The sequence below is a fragment of the Oppia nitens genome, unplaced genomic scaffold (assembly GCF_028296485.1).
Source record: "Oppia nitens isolate AA-2021 unplaced genomic scaffold, nextdenovo-longstitch-racon4-pilon3 scaffold16_pilon_pilon_pilon, whole genome shotgun sequence".
Classification (NCBI taxonomy): domain Eukaryota; kingdom Metazoa; phylum Arthropoda; class Arachnida; order Sarcoptiformes; family Oppiidae; genus Oppia; species Oppia nitens.
Window position 1 is genome coordinate 896,554 of NW_026533195.1, and position 20,212 is coordinate 916,765.

Consider the following 20,212-nt stretch of genomic DNA (forward strand, 5'->3'; position numbering starts at 1 on the left):
AGTATATAATTTAAGATAAAATTTTATTTAAAAATAATTTATGGAGTTGTTAAAACAGCAACCTAAAATGAAAAAAATTAAAATATAGAAAAAAAAATAATTTAAAAAAAAATATTTAAGCTATTTATTTATTTAAAAAAATAATAAAATAAATACAATTACCCCATAACCATTAAGTTTAGTAGGCATTGATGTCGTATAAAACCATTGATTTGATTTATAATCATAGATTTCCACTGTACTAATATCTTAAATAATTTAATAATTAAATAATTATTAGTATTTTTTATAATTAAAGAATAATTAGATAATAATATATTAAAAAATAAAATAAATTACTTGAAGATCCACCAAAAGCGTACAATATATCATCGAAAACTAATAATTTAAAATCTAAACGTTTATCAGTCATTGATGCTAATTATGTTAATTAAAAAAATATATATATAAATAAATTTATGAAAAAAAAACTAATTAATTAATTACCAATAGGTGACCATATATTTGTTTTCGGGTCATATGTTTCGCATGTTTTTCCGTCACCACTACCCGCACCGCCACAAACATAAATTTTACCCATATATGATGCCGCACCAAAACGACATCTACAATTTATAAATAATATTATTTATTTTTTAAATATTAAAAGTTAAAATTAAAAAAAAAATTAGTATTATTGAATTATTTACAAAAATAAATAAATCCAATATATTTAGATATATAAATATATCTATTAATAGTTTCTAAAAAAATATAATAGTATAAATTAATTAGTTAATAATTATATTGATTGATAAACCGATTGATATATAGTTTGATTATTATTTATATATTTTTATTATTATTTATATATTTTATTATTATTTATATATTTTATTATTATTTATATATTTTATTATTATTTATATATTTTATTATTATTTATATATTTTATTATTATTTATATATTTTATTATTATTTATATATTTTATTATTATTTATATATTTTATTATTATTTATATATTTTATTATTATTTATATATTTTATTATTATTATTTATATTATATATATAAATTAACCTTGTTTGTTGCATATTACCCATACCGAACCATTGCAGTGTTTTAGGATCGTATCTTTCCATTGTCGATAGATAACCGTTTGAATTTTCACCGGCAATAGCGTACAGGAAACCATCGCTATGGGCTACCAGTGCCAGACCGTCCCGTTCGGTAGACATTTGTGTACCGATATACCATTCATCCGAATCGGGCGCATAGTATTCGCATGTTTTGTAATATTTATCTTGAAAAAAAATAAAATTTAATTATTATAGTGTTATCAACATTATAAATATAAACATAATAATTTATAATATTCTAAATAACTAATTATTTTTTTTACTATTTTTTCCACCGCAAACATATATTGTGCCATTAAATACAGCTGCATCAATAAATCTATTAAAAATATTAAAAAAAATTTATATAAAATTTTAAAAAAAATCAATAATATAATACCCGCTTATTATTCTCAACGATGACATTGTAGTCCATGTATTGTTTAGGATATCGTATGTTTCAACACTATTCAAATATAAACCCTAAATATTTAAGTATATAAATAAAGTTGAAAATAATTTTTAAAAAATTAGTAAATTAAGGCATTTAATTACTTACATTATAACCTCCTAAAGCATAGAGTTTATTATTAAACGAAACCAAACCGTAATAACTTCTCGATGTAGTCATTGAGTGCATCGATTGCCAGACTCCGTGATGTGTATCATATTTATAACAATTTGATGAATAACTAGAACCGCCTACTAAACCGCCACAAATGTAGATAACATTTTTCGATATAGGATTATCATCTATTAACTAAAAAATTTTTAAAATAAACGGTTAAAAATTAAAATAAAATTTAGTAGTTATTTTTAAAAAATTTATACAATTGTTCCATTAGTATGAAATAAATTATTATCATCTAACAAAATAACCACATTAACATTTGTGCTAAAAATTGTTAGCAAGCTAATTAGTAATAAATATAAATTAGACATTATTTTAGTTTGCAATTAATGAAAATAAAATATCTAATAGAAATATTTTTTAATTAATTAGTTTTATTACTAATTAATTATAAAAATATAATAATTGTTTACTATTTATATAGATTTAGCTAAACTTATAAAATTATATAAATAGATAATTTCAAAGTTCATGTAAAAAAAAAATATTTTTATGAGTGTTATAAAAAATATAAGATTAATTTTATGTTATTTAGTTTTTAATTGAATTATTAAATATATTTTATAAATTGAAAATAAATCAATTTTCAAGTTAAAGTTAACAAATATTTTTTTCATTATAGTTATTTTTATAAATAATATTTTCAAAAATCATTTATTATTTAAGTATTTTATATACATTTTGTATTAAAAATAAATTCATTTTAATAAAATATAAATCATAATTTGTATATTTATAATAAATTGAAAATTTAGTATCTTTTAAGTTTTTAAGATTAAATAATTAAGTGTTTTTTTTATATTAATATTAATATTTTTCGAAATATTTGTTATTGATAAATTTTTTAATTGATTTTTAGTAGAAAAAATTGTGCATAATAAGCAAAAACAAAATAATCTTGATATAATATTTGTTGATTGCTTATTAATATTTATATATATATATATAATAACTAATTAATTAATTGATAATGTATTTAAAAAAATAACTATTAAAAATATTAATTATTAAAGTGTAGTAGATAATTTATTTTATTATTTCAATATTATTGCTTAATTATTTTTTATTTATCTTATTTAACTTAGTCAATAATTATGTTTAGTTATTTTTTTACATAATTTTAATCACGATATAAAACTTGTTTATAATTTACAAAATTATTATAAAATATTTTTTAACAACTAAAGTTTGAAATAATTTTTTTGATTTTCATTATACATAATTATAAAGTTTAAAAATTATTAAAATTATCACATCTAATTAGAATTTAAAAAAAAATATTTTTTAATTTTTACTAAATATTTTTTTTATTTAAACAAATATGTACAAACAAATTACAAAACAATTATTATTAAAAAATAATATAATATTAAAGTTACAAAAAAAATTTGCACAAAATAAACAATGTGTACAAATAGATGTTAGATTTTAATTAATTAATTAATTAATTAAATTAAAAAAAAACTAAATTTATTAATGTTATTCAAAATAATAATTTTAATTAATTTTTATGATTAACATAAATACTTTTAATTATTTTTTAATTTATTCAAAAAACAATTTAATTTATACTAAATAAATAAAAAACAAATCAAACTAATAATAAAATGTTATTCAATCAAACAGTTTGTTTATTATCAATATTATTACTATTAATTACAATAATCAGTGGTAATTAATTGATAATTAATTAATTATTATGTTTTTAATTAATTAATTGTTATTTTATTTTTTTTATTTAGTTAACAATATTGATGCTATAAAAACTACCGGTGCTACTACTCATACTACTACTACTATGGATGCTAATGGAGGAACAGTAGGAGGAGGAGGAGCTGGACATCAAGGATCTGGTAGTCCAGTAGCTTATAATAATAATAATAATAATAATAATAATAATAATAGCACTGGTAGTCCCCTTAAATTTAAACGTTTATTCCGGGAACATACTGGTAGTAAAGGTAAAATGGCCGGTGCTCATCAAAAACATTAAAAAAAATTTAAAACTAATTAAATCACGATAACAATTAAATATAATTTTAAAATATTATATTTTTTTTAAATATAATAAATTTTTAATTCTGTATATTTTTAAAATAATTAATTAATTATTTTTTATTAATCATGTAATATGTGTTTTTTTACTATAATAATAATGATATGTTTAAATATAATTATTAATTATCTCGATAACAATTAAATAAAATATAATTTTAATATAAAATATTAATTTTTTAAAATATAATAAATTTTTAATTCTGTATATTTTTAAAATAATTAATTAATTATTTTTTTATTTATCATTTAATAAATGTTAATTTTTTTGTTTAATAATAATAATAATAATAATAAATATGTTTAAATAAAATTATTGATTAATTAATTAACAAATTTTAGTTATAATTGTAATAATTAAATACTGATTAAAAATATGAACAAACAAAATAAAACTAAACAAAAAAAATGGTAAAAAATATTAGCCTTGTCATTTAAATATAAATTAAAAGTAGATTTTTAAAAAATATAATAAACATATTTAAAAATTAATTAACAAATTTTGTTAAACTAATAACTTATTTAAAACACAAAATACTTTAATTAAAAATGTCATTAAATAAAAATATTTGTTTATCATTACTATTATTATTATTAACTATAATTGAAAGTAATAATAAAATAAATAATTAATTAATTACTATCATAAATTTTTCTAATTAAATTAATTAATTTTATTTTTTAATTTATTTATTTAGTTTATAATATTGAAGCAATAAAAACTACCGGTGCTGCTACTACTACTACTACTGGTCTACATAATGGATCGGGTAGTAGTTGTCATAACAACAGTGATGGTGGACAGGGAGGTGGAGGAGGTGATACTGGTAGTAGTGGTTCACAATTAACACCCTATGCACGTCCATCACAAGGACACGCTGGTAAGGGTAGCGAAAAAATGGCCGGTGCTCATCAAAAACATTAATTTAATTAGTTAATTAATTTATTAAATTTTAACTTTTTTAATATATAACATTTTTAAAAAATAAAATACAAAATACTACTACTAATAATAATTAATAAATTAAATATTACTAAATAAAATAAAAAATTAATTAATTAACAAAATTATTGTTTAGATTAAATAATAATATTATTATTTTTTAAAAATAAAAATATGTAATTAATATGCTATATATAAATATGTTTTTTTGTGTATTTTAAACATGCTAATGTATTGATACTATTGATGTATATGTTAATAATAATAAAACTAAATAAGTTTAAATTAAATTTAATAAATTAAAAAATTTTATGTTTATGCTATAATAATTAAAACAATATGAATAAACAATATAAAAAAATACAAAATTTATTTAATAAAACTAAATAAATATATATTTGAACTGTTATTTGAATATAAATTAAACACTTTGAAAAAAAATATTTCTATTTAAATCAATTAAACAGTAATTATCATAAATTAAAAAAAAAACAATTAGTATTATTAATATAACTGAAAATAATAATAATGTCATTCAATAAAATTAATTATCTTTTATTAATTTCAATGATTTTGACAACTATTGAAAGTATAGTTTTTTAAAGAAAAAATATTAAATAATAATATTAAATATATTTTTAAATTATAATTAAAATTATTGATTTATTTTTTTTTTTGAAAAATTTATTATTAAAAAAATAGTCAATGATATTGATGCTGTCGGCCTAACCACACCAAAAATAAACACTGGCGCCAGTGGTGCTAATGTTGGTGGACAGGGATCTAATGGTGCAATAGCTAATGGTTATGCTGTACCAGCTCAGGGAGGTGGTGGTGGTGGTGGTCATGCTAAAGGTAAAATGGCCGGTGCTCATCATAAACATTAAAAAAGCAATTAAATAATAATTATATTAATAATTATTAAATGCAAAAAAATTATTTCAAAAATTTTTTTTTATTATTATTTTTTTTTATTTAAGTAAACAATTAATAATAATCAATATTTTTTAAATATGTATGAATAAAAATTGTTGTTTTAATCTATTAAAATGTTTTTTTATTAATATGTTTTTTGTTAACATGTTTAATTTTTTTTGTAGTAATTTAACCAGATAACAAATTTAAAAATTAATTTTAATAATAATCAAAAGTTTTCTATAATTTTATACTTGGTTTTTTAGTTATAAAAAAATAATTATTATTTTATTTTTTGAAATCTTATATCAAATGTCATTATTTAGTTTTAATAAACAATTTTTTTAAAATTAAAATTTTATATATTATTATTGATAATTATTGTTTAGTATTCAATGACATTATAATAAAAAAATATGATGAAGTATATTTTTAAGTAAATAATTAAAAATATTTCAAAAAAAAACATTTGTAATTATAAATATTATTTAATTTATTTCGAAATTAATTTCAATTAAGTAATATTATAATTATTATTGAATGATTTGTGTCATTGAAAAAAAAACTATTATATATTTAAAATAAAATTAAGCAATAATTTATAAATAAAATTAATAATTATTTTTTTAAATATATTAATTTAGCTAGCTGATTAAATAATATTAAGTTAGAAAAAACATTTAAATTAAACAACAACAAAAATAGTACTAAAGTACTTAACTATACATTAATTTATAATAATAATAATAATAATAATATTTCTTTTAAATGTATACATAAAAAACATAATTATTTTTTTTTGTTAATTAACAATAGTTTTTGATGACCCTATCTATAGACAGATAGTATATAAATAGTTGTAAAATCAAAAAAAAAATTAATCTATTAATTATAACTCAGTTATTATTATTATTATTATTATCTACCAGTCCTTCAAAAATAGTTGTATATCAATACTAATTAATAACAACCAAAAAAAAAATGAACCAAAAATTTCTAACTGTCCTAATTGTAGCCATGTTTTTGGTATCAATGGGTAATTAAATAATTATAATAATTATTATTAATTATTATAATATTTTATTTTTATGTTACTAATCAAATCAAAACTAATTTATTTTTTAAAAATATCTATTATTAGTTTGTTTCCAAACTACCGGTGCATCCGGTGATGCTGCCGGTGCTGGTAGTGCCGGTGCCGGTGCTCATGGAGATGGTAAAAAACATGGTGATGGCAAAAAACATCATAAAGGTGGTAAGGGAGGTGCCAAAGATGATGGAGGCGCCCATTGATACCCAACAACAACAAAAAATAAGACAAATAATTTTGGAAATACCTATTATATTGTTGACTAAATAACTATATTTGAATAAAAATTATTTTATTATAAAATAATAATATTGTATTAACAAAATAAATAAATTGTATTTTTTTTAAAAATAATATTTTTTTTTATTTATAAATATAATTTTGTTTGTTAACAAAAATTATAAATAATATTTTTAAAAGTTTTTATGCTTATAATTAAATATTTTATTTATTTTATTATTTTGATTGATTGATCTAGTTAGCTTTTTTTAAAAAAAAATTATATTTTTATTAACTATTATTTATACAGTAAATTAGTATTTAATGATATTATAATAAAAAAGTATTTTTTTGTAATTAATAATCTAAAAATATTATTTATTTATACATTTGTTAATTAACTAAATATTATTTAGTTTATTGCAAAATGTTTTTTAATTTGTTTTAAAATTAAGTAATACTTTAAGTATTATTTAATTAGTGTTTAATTGAATAAAAAAAACATTATTATAAACCAAAAATAAAATTTAATATTAAGCAATAATTTTAAAAACAATAAAATAATAATTACTTATTTTTGCAACTAATTACTTTTTAATGTATTAATTATCTAGCTGATTAAATAAATTAATTTTTTTTAGTAAAAAAATATATATTTAAAGTAAACAATAATTAGTACAATAGTACTTAACTATACACTAATTTACAGTATAATAATAGTTTTATTATTTATACATAAATGTGCATGATTATTTAATTATATTTTTTGGTTTATAAATATATATATATATATATATATATATATATAGAGAGAGAGAGAGAGAGAGACAGTATATAAATAGTTGTAATTTTTTTTCAATAAACTATTATTATTATTATCTACCGTTCCTTCAAAATAGTTGTATAACTAACTAATAATTTCAACCAAAAAAAATGAACCAAAAATTTCTAACTGTCCTATTGGTGGCCATGTTTTTGGTATCAATGGGTAAGTGTTTAATAATTGTCTATAATTTTTTTTTAATGATTTTACTAAATCAATCAAAAATAAATAAATTAATTTTTTTTAATAAATAAATCTATTTTTTATTTTAGTTTATTCAGATACTACCGGTGCACCCGATGCCGGTGCAGCAGCAGCTCATGGAGATAAAAAACATGGCAAACATGGCGAAGGCAAAAAACACCATAAAGGCGAACATGGCGGCCATAAGGGTGGTAAGGGAGGCGCCAAAGAGGGAGGCGCCCATTAATAACTGAGAAAAAAACTAATAAATTTGTTTTTTTATCATGCATAACTTTCCTTGAGTAATTTTTTTATTTAAAAATAAATAAATAATATTTAGTATTATAAAAATAATTAAAATTTTATTCAAAATTAATTTTCCATGCATTAATTTTTTTTTAAATAAATAATATTTATTATTATACAAATAAATAAATAGTTTTCAAAATAAATTTTTTATGTATAATTTTTTTTTGGTTTATTTAAAATTATGAATAAAATTTATTTAAAATTTTTGTTTTGTTTTAAATTTTTTAGTAAATATTTTAACTTATTATTTAATTTGTTAAGTTAATATAATATCTATATATTTTTATTGATTATATATTTTATTATTAGTAAATAATATTTTTAAAATAGTCAATTATAATCAATTTGAATTATAAATTAATTATTTTTTATATATTTTAATTATTTTATTATTAAAAAACTTATTACTAATACAATGTACAAATATATATATATAGTTGGTTTAATTAATTAATAAATCAGCTATGTCAATATGGATAAAATAAAAACAAAAAGCAAATTACATTATTTAATTGTAAAACTATTGTAAAATTTGAAATATAAAATATTTTCATTATTTAATTGTAAAAATAATTATAAATTAAATTACGTTTGTTGTTTAGAAAATAAAATAAAATAATAATAATAATAATAATAATAATAATAAAATCTTTGTAATTATAAAATATTTTAAATGAAATTATCAAAATTAAAATAAACTTTATTTTAAAACATTAACAAAGTTTATAGTTTTTTTAATAATAATTTTTTAAAATACTGTATAATACAGTTTTTATATATGTAAATTTACAATTATAACATGTATATAATTATATAATTTATAAAATCAGCTATTTAAATATAAATATAATACACTATTGTATTGAAAAAATTATGCAATTATAAATATAAAATGTTTTTATTATTTAATTGGAAAATAAAATAAAAAATAAATTAAATTACGTTTTGTTCCATAAAAAACATTATTACTATTATTTTATTAATTTTAAATACAATATATAAGTTTGTATTAAAATTAATTAATTAATAATAATAATTAAATAAAATTAATTATTCTAAATGAAACTAAACATTTTTATAATTAAAATTTTTACTATACTATTAATAATATCAATAATAATTGATACAGGTACAAATTAGACACAACAATAAAAAATTATTTAATATTTTTTTGTTGTTGTTTCAAAAACTATTATTTTAAAAAAAAAAAAACTATTATTTAACTATTAGTTTCCAATTGTGGTTCAACACAATCACCCGAATCATCACAAAGGGCTGGTAGACGTGGTGGTGGTGGTGGTGGCGGTGGCGGGGGTGGGGGTAGGGCTCGAAAAAATGGTGGACGTCGTAAAGGTGGCGGCGGCGGCGGTGGCGGTGGCGGCGGTCAGCAGGCAGTAGGAGGTAGTGGTGCACGAAAACAGGGTAGGGGTGGGGAAAACGGTCAGCGTAAAGGACGGGCAGGTGCTGGTGGTGGTGGTCGTGGTGGTGGTGGTGGTAGAGGTGGTCAAACATTACAAAAACAACGACAAAAAAATGGGATAATATAAGGGCCGGTAATTTGTAATTAATAATAATAATAATAACCAAAACAATTGCCTAATTAATTAAATAATATTGTAATAAAATTTTGTGTATTAGTAAATGTAATTAATTAAAAAAAAACAATAATTTATACAAAAATAATTATTGATTATAAATAATAATAATAAAATTATTTCATTAATTAAAATATTTTAAATGAAATTTATATAATTAAATTAATTATTTATTTTTTAAACATTTACATATTTTATAATTATATTTTTAAATACTATATTATATTAATTATTTTTTATATTTAAATTAACTACTATATCATTAAATTAATTATAAATTTTTATTAATAAATTATACTATGATCTATTAAGTTTTATTTATTTTTTTTATTAATTTGTAACATTAAAACACACAAAATAATAATTAATAAATTTCATTAAATTTTTATTAAATCATGTAATAGCTTAATATTTACCAAGTTTATTTACATATAAAACAAAATTATTAACAAAAAAAATTTCCAGATAACATGAAATTTTATCATTAAGTAATTAGTATTGTTTAAAAATTGTTTTAAAAAAAATAAAGTAAACAAATAAAATTTGAGTATAAATACTAAAAATTTTTACCAACAAAAAACACGGAAGTTATTTTCTAAATAATATTTTTTAGTTTAAATTTTTGAAAATTATTTGTTAAATTAATTTTAAAAGAAAATAAAACAATGAAAATCTGTTTAATATATATATTGTTAATAACTATAATAATTTCAATAATTATTATACCGTCAAACTGTAAGTTGTTTTTCAATTATTTATAATTATTATCTTAAAAATAATAATAATATTTATTATTATTATAATTATTATTTTTAAGATAATAATAATTATTATTTTTAAGATACTAATTATTATTATTTTTAAGATAATAATTATTATTATTTTTAAGATAATAATTATTATTATTTTTAAGCTAATAATTATTATTAATATTATTTATTTGTATAAAAAAAATTATAACTTTAGCTAAACCTTGCGGCGGTGGTGGCGGTCATGGAGGCGGTGGACACGGAGGAGGAGGACATGGAGGTGGCGGTGGTGGACATGGAGGAGGTGGTGGAGGACATGGAGGTGGTGGTGGAGGTCATGGCAGTGGGGGTGGTTCAGATAATTTTGTAGCACATAGATCAAGTAGTGGTGGTGGTGGTAGTAGTAGTGGTTTAGTTGATAAAGCTAAAAGTGCCATGAGCAAAAAAGGATAATTTTTTTCAATTATTTAAATAAATACAAAAAAAAAATTAATTTAATTTAATTATTTAAAAAACAAATAATTTGAAAAAACAGTTAAAATTGAATAAAATAAAAATATCTTTAAATGCATTTATGATTTGATTTTGTAGTTATTTTTTTTTTTTAAATTTCATATATATATATATATATATATTAATATATATATTAATTAATTAATTTGTATTAAATAAAAAATAAAAAATATAATTGTATTTTATGTAATAAATTTTTATAAAATAAAAAAATTTTATAATGTTTTCATTTATTATGTTATTTAATTAAGTATTTTTGTTAATTAAAATTAAAAAAAAATAAGTTCAAATTGCGAAATTTTTTATTAAATAATAATAATATTATTATTACTATTACTATTTAAAAATGTACTAAATGTTTGACTATTGTTAAGCTGTTTTGATAAAAAAATTATTATAAAATACAATGTTTTTAAGAAATTATTTGATATAATTTTTTAACAAAATTAATAGTTAAAAAAATTAATAATTTAAACTAATAAATATAATTGTTTCCTTAAAAAACAATTTAAATATTATTATATAATTAAGTATTAATTTGTAGTAAAGTTATATTTTTAGTACAATAACAATAAAATATTTGATATAAAATTAAAAATTAATATAAAATATACTATAATATGTCTAATTTAATTAATTTTAAATTAATTTTAATAACAATAATTTTAACAATATATATTATCAACAATGTATTTTGTAAGTTAATAAACTTATTAATTTTTTTTCACATATTTATATTTATTTGTTTATTTGAATTAAAATAATAAATTATCTTAAATTATCACTACTAATTTTTGAATTTTTAAAAATTATTTTAACTAGCATGTTTTTTTGTAATTGTTGTCGGTAACCGTGGTAACGGGACTACCGGTGGTGGGGGTGGCGGTGGTGGTGATGGTGGTAACGGTACCCAACAGTCACCAGGACGTAGACAACGGCCTAATATTATACAACGGGTACGCAATATGTATAGAAATAGCGCCCGACCACCCCCTGCAAGGTCAAGGTCAAGGTCAGCAGGATAGTTGTCCTACAAATTAAAAAACATTTAAAAATTAACATAATTTATAAAATATTATATACAGTATTATATCTATAGATAAAATTAGTTTTATATAACAAAAAATGTTTATTATTATTAACAATAAAAAAACAATAAAAATCTTTTATATCTATAAATAAAATTAGTTTTATATAACAAAAAAATTTTATATATATAATAATTTTATTCACAAAAAAATTAATTATATGTTTATTGTTTTTCTTAATTATTAATAATAAACATTTTTTTCTAATTTAAATATAAATTCAGTTATATTAGTAATTATTTATTAAATTTGTTATTATTGTTATATAAAAACCAAATAATTATTAATTAGACTAAATATCACTCAACAACAAAAAAAACACTTTTATTTTTTTTGAAAATTAAATCAAATACTAATAATATTTTTAAATAAAATATGTTTAAAAATTATTTTTTCAGAATTAAATAAAATCAAATATAATACAAAACAAACTAATAATATAATTTAAATTTTTAAATTAATATCTATTATTATTATTATTATTATTATTATTATTATTATTATTATTATTATTATTATTATTATTATTATTATTATTATTATTATTATTATTATTATTATTATTATTATTATTATTATTATTATTATTATTATTATTATTATTATTATTATTATTATTATTATTATTATTATTATTATTATTATTATTATTATTATTATTATTATTATTATTATTATTATTATTATTATTATTATTATTATTATTATTATTATTATTATTATTATTATTATTATTATTATTATTATTATTATTATTATTATTATTATTATTATTATTATTATTATTATTATTATTATTATTATTATTATTATTATTATTATTATTATTATTATTATTATTATTATTATTATTATTATTATTATTATTATTATTATTATTATTATTATTATTATTATTATTATTATTATTATTATTATTATTATTATTATTATTATTATTATTATTATTATTATTATTATTATTATTATTATTATTATTATTATTATTATTATTATTATTATTATTATTATTATTATTATTATTATTATTATTATTATTATTATTATTATTATTATTATTATTATTATTATTATTATTATTATTATTATTATTATTATTATTATTATTATTATTATTATTATTATTATTATTATTATTATTATTATTATTATTATTATTATTATTATTATTATTATTATTATTATTATTATCTTTGTATATCACGGTTGTTCCGGTGTGATCACAGTTGTGTCGGCCACTTTTGGTGGCAGAGACACGACTGGTTAGACTCAACTCAAGTCTAGTACTTTTCTGACTGTTCTACAACTCTGAAGTATCACTGCTTTTTGCATTTCATAGATCTTAGTTTTTCTTATTTGAAGTGATTCCATACTTAGGGCCAGATTTTTCGGTATTACGGCCATTGATGACAGTATTATAGGTATTATTTCAACTTTCTTAATGCGCCACATCTTATTGATCTCATAGGCCAAGTCTGTATATTTCCGACGTTTCTCACAATGCGTGTCCTGTAATTTATGTGTTAGTGGGACCGCTATGTCTATTATATACGCCTTATCTTGATGTTTGTCTACTATGACTATATCTGGGCGGTTGTGGGCCACAGTCTTATCAGTTCTTATTTCTTTATCCCAGTAGAGCTTGGCACTGTTGTTTTCCATTACACTTTGTGGCTCGTATCTATAGTATGGTAATGGGTCTTTGATTAGTCCGAATCTTATTGCCAGTTCCTGATGTATGATCTTGGCTACTTGATTGTGACGGCTTAGGTACTCGGTATTTGTGAGTACTTTACACCCATTTAGTATATGTTCTATTGTTTCGGACTCCATATGACACATCCTGCACTTGTCTGTTGGTATGTTTAGCTTTTGGATATATTTCTGATGGTTACGGGTCGGAACCACTCGATCTTGTATTGCCATCATGAACCCCTCTGTCTCTCCGTGAAGACCGGCGTACTTCAACCATTTTGTAGACATTTCTTCGTCTACGTGTGTTTGGTTGAGTTCTGCCCGGTATCTTCCGTGGAGTTCTTTTGAGGCCCATGTGTTAATCCTCTCTTTTTCATTTTGTATACCTATTTGATGTTCAATATTGCTGAGGTTTAGAGGTGTGTAGTTGTAATCGAGTGTTGATGTTATTTTGTGGAGCTCTGAGACATAGCATTTTTGTTGATGGTATTTTCTCAACAGTTCTCGCTGTTTGGCCTCAAGGCTTACAATGTTTAGTAACCCTCTACCCCCATGTTTTCTACTAACACATAGTCGTGCTACAGAACTTCTAGGGTGGTGTACTCCAAACATTGTAAGTTGTCGCCTTATATGTCTTTCGATGGTCTCGAGTTCTGTTTTACTCCATTTTATTATTCCGAACGAGTATGTCAGTACAGGTATTGCCCAAGTGTTTATGGCTTTGAATTTGTTGTTTGAGTTTAGTTGAGATTTTAGTATTTTAATGATTCTTTGATTTAATGTTTTCTTTATTTCTTCTTTAACTGCTGTCATTTTAGATTTATGCATTTGTTTAATACCTAAATATTTGTATATATCTCCATTTTCTAGTGCCTTTATATATCCATTATCAGTTTCGTACTCAGGTCTCTCTGAGTAGACACCTCTTTTCAATTTCATTATAGCACATTTATCTAATCCAAATTCCATATTTATGTCATTGGAGAAAGTTTCTGTTGTTTTTAACATTGCATTTAAATCAGATTCTTTTTCGGCGTATAGTTTTAAATCGTCCATATATAGTAGATGTGTTAGATTATATTTTGTATCATTTGACTTTAGATTTACGCCTTTTAACTTTTTGAGTAATGATGACAGTGGATTTAAGGCTAAGCAGAACCACAGAGGACTGAGCGAGTCGCCTTGAAATATTCCTCTGTTTATTTTAATTTCTGTACTTATTTTTGTTCCATTATTTATATTGACACACAATTTAGTTTTCCATTTTTTCATCATATTTTCTAGTGTGTTTATCAGTGTGTTGTCAATTTTATATAGTTTTAACACTCTTAATAACCATTTATGTGGGACTGAATCAAATGCTTTCTTATAGTCTATGTATGCCATTTCAAGATTTCTATGTTTTTGACGAGCTCTTATTGTTATGATATTGTCTATTGTTAATTGCTCTTTACAGCCCATTGAGTGTTTTATACAGCCTTTTTGTTCTTCAGCTATTATGTTTTTGTTGCTTAAATGATTATATATTTTTGTTGATATTATGGATGTTAGGATTTTATACATTGTTGTTAGGCAAGTGATTGGTCTATATTTGCTGGGATCTGATGTATTTTCTGTTTTTGGGAGTAGATATGTTATTCCGGAAGTGAGGAAGTCATCGGTTTGTCCTGTTTGTATTATTTTATCCATTGCTATTGCCATTGGTTCATGTATTGTTGTAAAGTGTTTGTACCAGAAGTTTTGTATTTTGTCTTGTCCTGGGCTTTTCCAATTGTGGGATTTCTTGAGGGCTTCGGTTAAGTCATCTTTTATTATATTTACTGAAGTCATATGTGGTATTTCTTTATTTTCATCTTCAATATCATTTATCCAATTAGATTCTTTATATTCCTTTGGGTTACTCCAGATTTCTTTCCAGTAGTTTTCTATTTCATCTATTTGTGGTGTATTGTTAATATTGCTTGAATTTATTTTATTTTGATTTCTATAGAACATTTTTTCGTTATTATAGAACATTGTATTTTGTTTTCGTCTTTCGCTTTGTTGTTTATATCTTCTGATTCTTTGTGATAGTGCTTGAACTGTTTGTTTTAATGTATTATTATTATTATTATTATTATTATTATTATTATTATTATTGCATTATTAGACAGAAATATGTTTAACTATTGTTAAGCTGTTTTAATAATTAGATTAATTGATTGCATGTTTTTATTTTATTTTTTTTTTGTTATTATAATAATTGTTTTAACATAATTAGTTGGTTTTTCAAAAAAAAATAATAAAATAAATAAAATATTTTTATTACAGACATACAAATCAGTTTAGATGAAAATTATTTAATTAAATTGTTTTATCTAAAAAAAACTTATAACATTTAGTTTTTAAATATAAATTACCATGCTATTTTTAATAAATTTAAAAATTATTTCAATCATATTAATTTCAATAATATACATTATCAATGATGTATTTGGTAAGTTAATAAATAATAATAATAATAATAATAAAATATATTTAAAAAATGTATTTTTATTAATTATAAAAAAATTATATTTTTATTAATTTTAAAACAAATTATATTTTTTATTAATTTTAAAACTAAATTATATTATTTATTAATTTTAAAACTAAATTATATTTTTATTAATTTTTTAAAAATTATAATATTAATTATAATAATTCTATTATTTTTTATGCTAATTTTTTTTAATTATATTAATAATAAAATTAATTAACTATATTTACAGCATGTCACGGTAGCTATAAGCTAGGCCATGGTTATCATTATATTGTCGGAGGTGGACATGGCGGTCACGGTGGTCATGGTGGACATGGAGGACATGGTGGTGGTGGTGGTAGTGGTGGTGCTAATAACGGTACCCAACAGTCATCATCATTGCCCGGCGGTAGTGATGGAGGAGGACAGCCTACTGTTATGCAACGTATACGTTATAAAAGTAATGCTAATCCCCAAAGACCAAGGTCATCGCGTAATAGTAGGGGATAGTTGTCTATTAAAAATTAAAAATAATAATAATAATAAATTTTAATTAATTAATTAATAAATGTTTGCCCAGTAATAGTTTTTTTTATTAAAAAAAATAATTAGTATATATATTATTTATGTTGAATTTTAATTCAACAAAAAATAAAATAAAAATCATTACATTTAGTTGTTTTTTATTTTCAGCAATCAATAAATTAAATAATAATAATAATAATTTTAATGTTATTTACTGTAGTTAAATATATAATATTATATAGTTATTAGTTAAATATATTTGTCATCACTAAAATATTTTTAATAGTTTTTTAAAAAATTTTTCAAAATTAAATGTTGTTAAAAAATAGTATTAAATTTAATAATTTTTGTAATATTTTATAAATTAACTATTAATATAATATATATATACTGTAATAAAATAGTTATTATAATTTTTTAGATTAATATTACATTTAAAAAAATACAATACATAACATAATAATAATGTTTGTAAAATTTTATAATGTATTTTTTAAAAGAAAAAATGTTTATTAAAAATTATTATAAATACATTTTACTTAAAATTGTTTGATATTTATTATTATTATTATTATTATATAACATGTAATACATATACACACATAATATTCATATAAAATATTATATTATGTTTGTACAACCTTGTAATCAGATTAATACAGTTGTAATTAAAAATAAATGATAATAAATTTTATAATTATATTTTTGTGATGAAATATATTTTTTTATATATAAAAATAATTATAAAATATAATATTTTTTAATAGAAAAAATTATGTTAAATAAATAATTTTTAGAAATAAAATTACATTATATTTTTAAAATAATTATATTAATATTATATTTAGTAATTGATAAAATTATTTAATTTTAATAAAACAAAAATGATTAATATGAAATTATTATTTTTCCAATTAATTACAATATTACTAATTTAAAAAAAAATTAAATATAAAAACTATAACTTATAAATATTTATAGATAAAAAAAACAAATTAATTAATTACTTAATTAATTAACCATGGTAGTTGTAACACTAATTAATTTATTATATTTAAATTAAACACAGATATTTTTTTATAAAAAAAACTAGCAAGGTTACTTTTAATAAATACTGGAAAATACTCTATCATTAGCTTAGTATAGACATCTAGATCTTGTTGTTGGTATAGACAAAATATGACCCTGTCCAATCTACTAGCATATGGATTCGATTCAAGCCATTGGCGTACTGTCCTCAAAGCTATATGTCCGGCCCTATCGTGTGGATAGCCTTTAGCACCGGCCGATATACATGGTATGGCTACCGATTTCCAGCCCCTGTAGGCTACCAGGTCTAGCAGGTGCTGATAACAGCCAACCAATAGATGATCATTGTTAGGTGGCTGCTGTAGTGATCCACCACTATAAGTACTACCGGTGCTGTTGACTACTGGTCCGACAGCATGTATAACATCTACAGTAATAAAAATAAATAGGTATTTAGTATTTTGAAGTAAATTAATTTTAATGACATTTTTTTTGTTGGGCTAACTATACTAACATTTAGCTGGCAATCGATAGCCACCCGTCACCCGACACATACCCATTTGGCAGCCGTTTAGTGACCGACACTCGGCATCAATCATATCATAGCCGGCAGCCGTACGTATGGCCCGATCGACTTGAAAGATAAATTAATTAATAAAAAAATACAAAAAATTGTTAAATAATTAAACAAAATAAGTTAGACTTTGTATGTGTGTATGTGTGTGTATGTGTGTGTTTGTGTGTGTATATGTGTGTGTGTGTATGTATGAGTGTGTGTATGTATGTGTGTAAGTGTGTGAATGTATGAGTGTGTGTATGTATGTGTGTGTATATGTATGTATGTATATGTATGTATGTATATGTGTGTAATAACAATAGTCATATATATATATATTAATAGATAGGCTATACCTCCACCTCCAGGTGCCAGTCGACGGTTGGCTGACGTAACTATGGCATCGACTTCAAGGGCTGTTATGTCACCAAAATATACGGAAACTTTATCATTGATTTCCTCATTGACCCGGTATTGACTTTGTTGACAATTTTTAGCTAGCTTATTTTCCCGATTATACACGTGCCACGTGCTAACCGAGTCCAATGTTACGTACTGATTGTTACATTGATATTGTGATATACCACGTGGATTAGGTCAAGATTAAGGCGGTGAGAGGGCTAATCTTGTTTTGGCCGATGTCGGCTCCTAATGATTATCACAGGTACTCTTAGATTTATTTGAATACTATAAATATAACGAGAATGTTATATGAAAAATAGTATAAGTTTAGGTTCCATAAAGATATATCAATTATAGGTTCAGTTTGAGTTAAACTGCATTTAGAATAATGGGTGTAGAGGTAAAATAGGGCTTAACTATTAAATATACGAAACTAGATGTATAGCCAATTAGGTATAATCACGTCATATTGAAAAGTCAGTAATAGAAAAATAAGTCGACAGCGCATACATGCGTGATCGCTATGTTTTCACTGTGAAGAGAGTTAGTGTTTTACTAACTCTCAGAGAGTTCTCATCAAGTCTTCAGAGTGAATAGACGTGAAGTGTTGTACTCTAGTTGTTTTTTATACTTGAAACACATAAATAAAGGGATTTAACACAACTAAAGAGTAAGTGTTTCGAGGGGCTCGGGCCTTTGGCCCTGAGTCCCTTAAGAAAGTGTAAGCTAGCGAAGTAATTTAAAGGTTAATTAAGTAAGTATGATTATCAGAGTTTATAATGTAAGTATTAGTGTTATTAATAAAGTCATCATCAAACGGAAACAGGAGCGCACTACATCAGCAACTCAGCACGGATTCAACTATAAGTAAGTTTTAGTTTAAGGTATGCCAATCTGCGGGAGCGTAGATTCGGCATGTATTATGTCTGCCTATGGGAGCATAGGTAGGACATGTAGAGTATGCCGACCTGCAGGAGTGTAGATCAGGCTTTGATCCGAGGCAAACCTCGGATCATGGTATAGTTTCAGACTGAAATAGTCAGTCTTAGGTATATTAGATAACATAAATGTTATCCAAAGGTTTGTCTCTCGGTGGAAACACCGATCGAGACATAGATTTAGTAGGTAACAGAAATGTTACCTTAAGGTTTGTCTCTCGGTGGAAACACCGATCGAGACATAGATTTAGTAGGTAACAGTAATGTTACCTTAATGTTTGTCTCTCGGTGGAAACACCGATCGAGACATAGATTTAGTAGGTAACAGTAATGTTACCTTAAGGTTTGTCTCTCG

General features: G+C 20.9%; 4 protein-coding genes across 4 annotated transcripts; 2 read left to right on the forward strand and 2 right to left on the reverse strand.

Annotated features, from left to right (window-relative positions):
- Positions 1–38: 38 nt before the first annotated feature.
- LOC128965233 (kelch-like protein 18) lies at positions 39–2,052 on the reverse strand. Its single transcript, XM_054311884.1, has 9 exons — positions 1,931–2,052; positions 1,659–1,859; positions 1,500–1,582; positions 1,384–1,439; positions 1,062–1,284; positions 487–605; positions 340–417; positions 163–248; positions 39–62 (listed from the first exon to the last, which is right to left on the reverse strand). The coding sequence occupies exons 1-9, from the start codon at positions 2,039–2,041 to the stop codon at positions 39–41; spliced, it is 981 nt and encodes a 326-aa protein (XP_054167859.1). The 5' UTR covers positions 2,042–2,052.
- A 6,687-nt stretch (positions 2,053–8,739) lies between these two features.
- On the forward strand, positions 8,740–9,814 carry LOC128965234 (rRNA 2'-O-methyltransferase fibrillarin-like). Its single transcript, XM_054311885.1, has 2 exons — positions 8,740–8,761; positions 9,498–9,814. The coding sequence occupies exons 1-2, from the start codon at positions 8,740–8,742 to the stop codon at positions 9,812–9,814; spliced, it is 339 nt and encodes a 112-aa protein (XP_054167860.1).
- Positions 9,815–10,447: 633 nt separating this feature from the next.
- On the forward strand, positions 10,448–11,176 carry LOC128965148 (uncharacterized). Its single transcript, XM_054311804.1, has 2 exons — positions 10,448–10,597; positions 10,829–11,176. Exons 1-2 carry the CDS (start codon positions 10,528–10,530, stop codon positions 11,062–11,064), a joined length of 306 nt encoding a protein of 101 aa, XP_054167779.1. The 5' UTR covers positions 10,448–10,527; the 3' UTR covers positions 11,065–11,176.
- A 6,382-nt stretch (positions 11,177–17,558) lies between these two features.
- Positions 17,559–19,084, reverse strand: LOC128965235 (ADP-ribose glycohydrolase MACROD2-like). Its single transcript, XM_054311886.1, has 4 exons — positions 18,874–19,084; positions 18,518–18,595; positions 18,048–18,388; positions 17,559–17,573 (listed from the first exon to the last, which is right to left on the reverse strand). The coding sequence occupies exons 2-4, from the start codon at positions 18,558–18,560 to the stop codon at positions 17,559–17,561; spliced, it is 399 nt and encodes a 132-aa protein (XP_054167861.1). The 5' UTR covers positions 18,561–18,595; positions 18,874–19,084.
- Between the last annotated feature and the right edge of the window lie 1,128 nt (positions 19,085–20,212).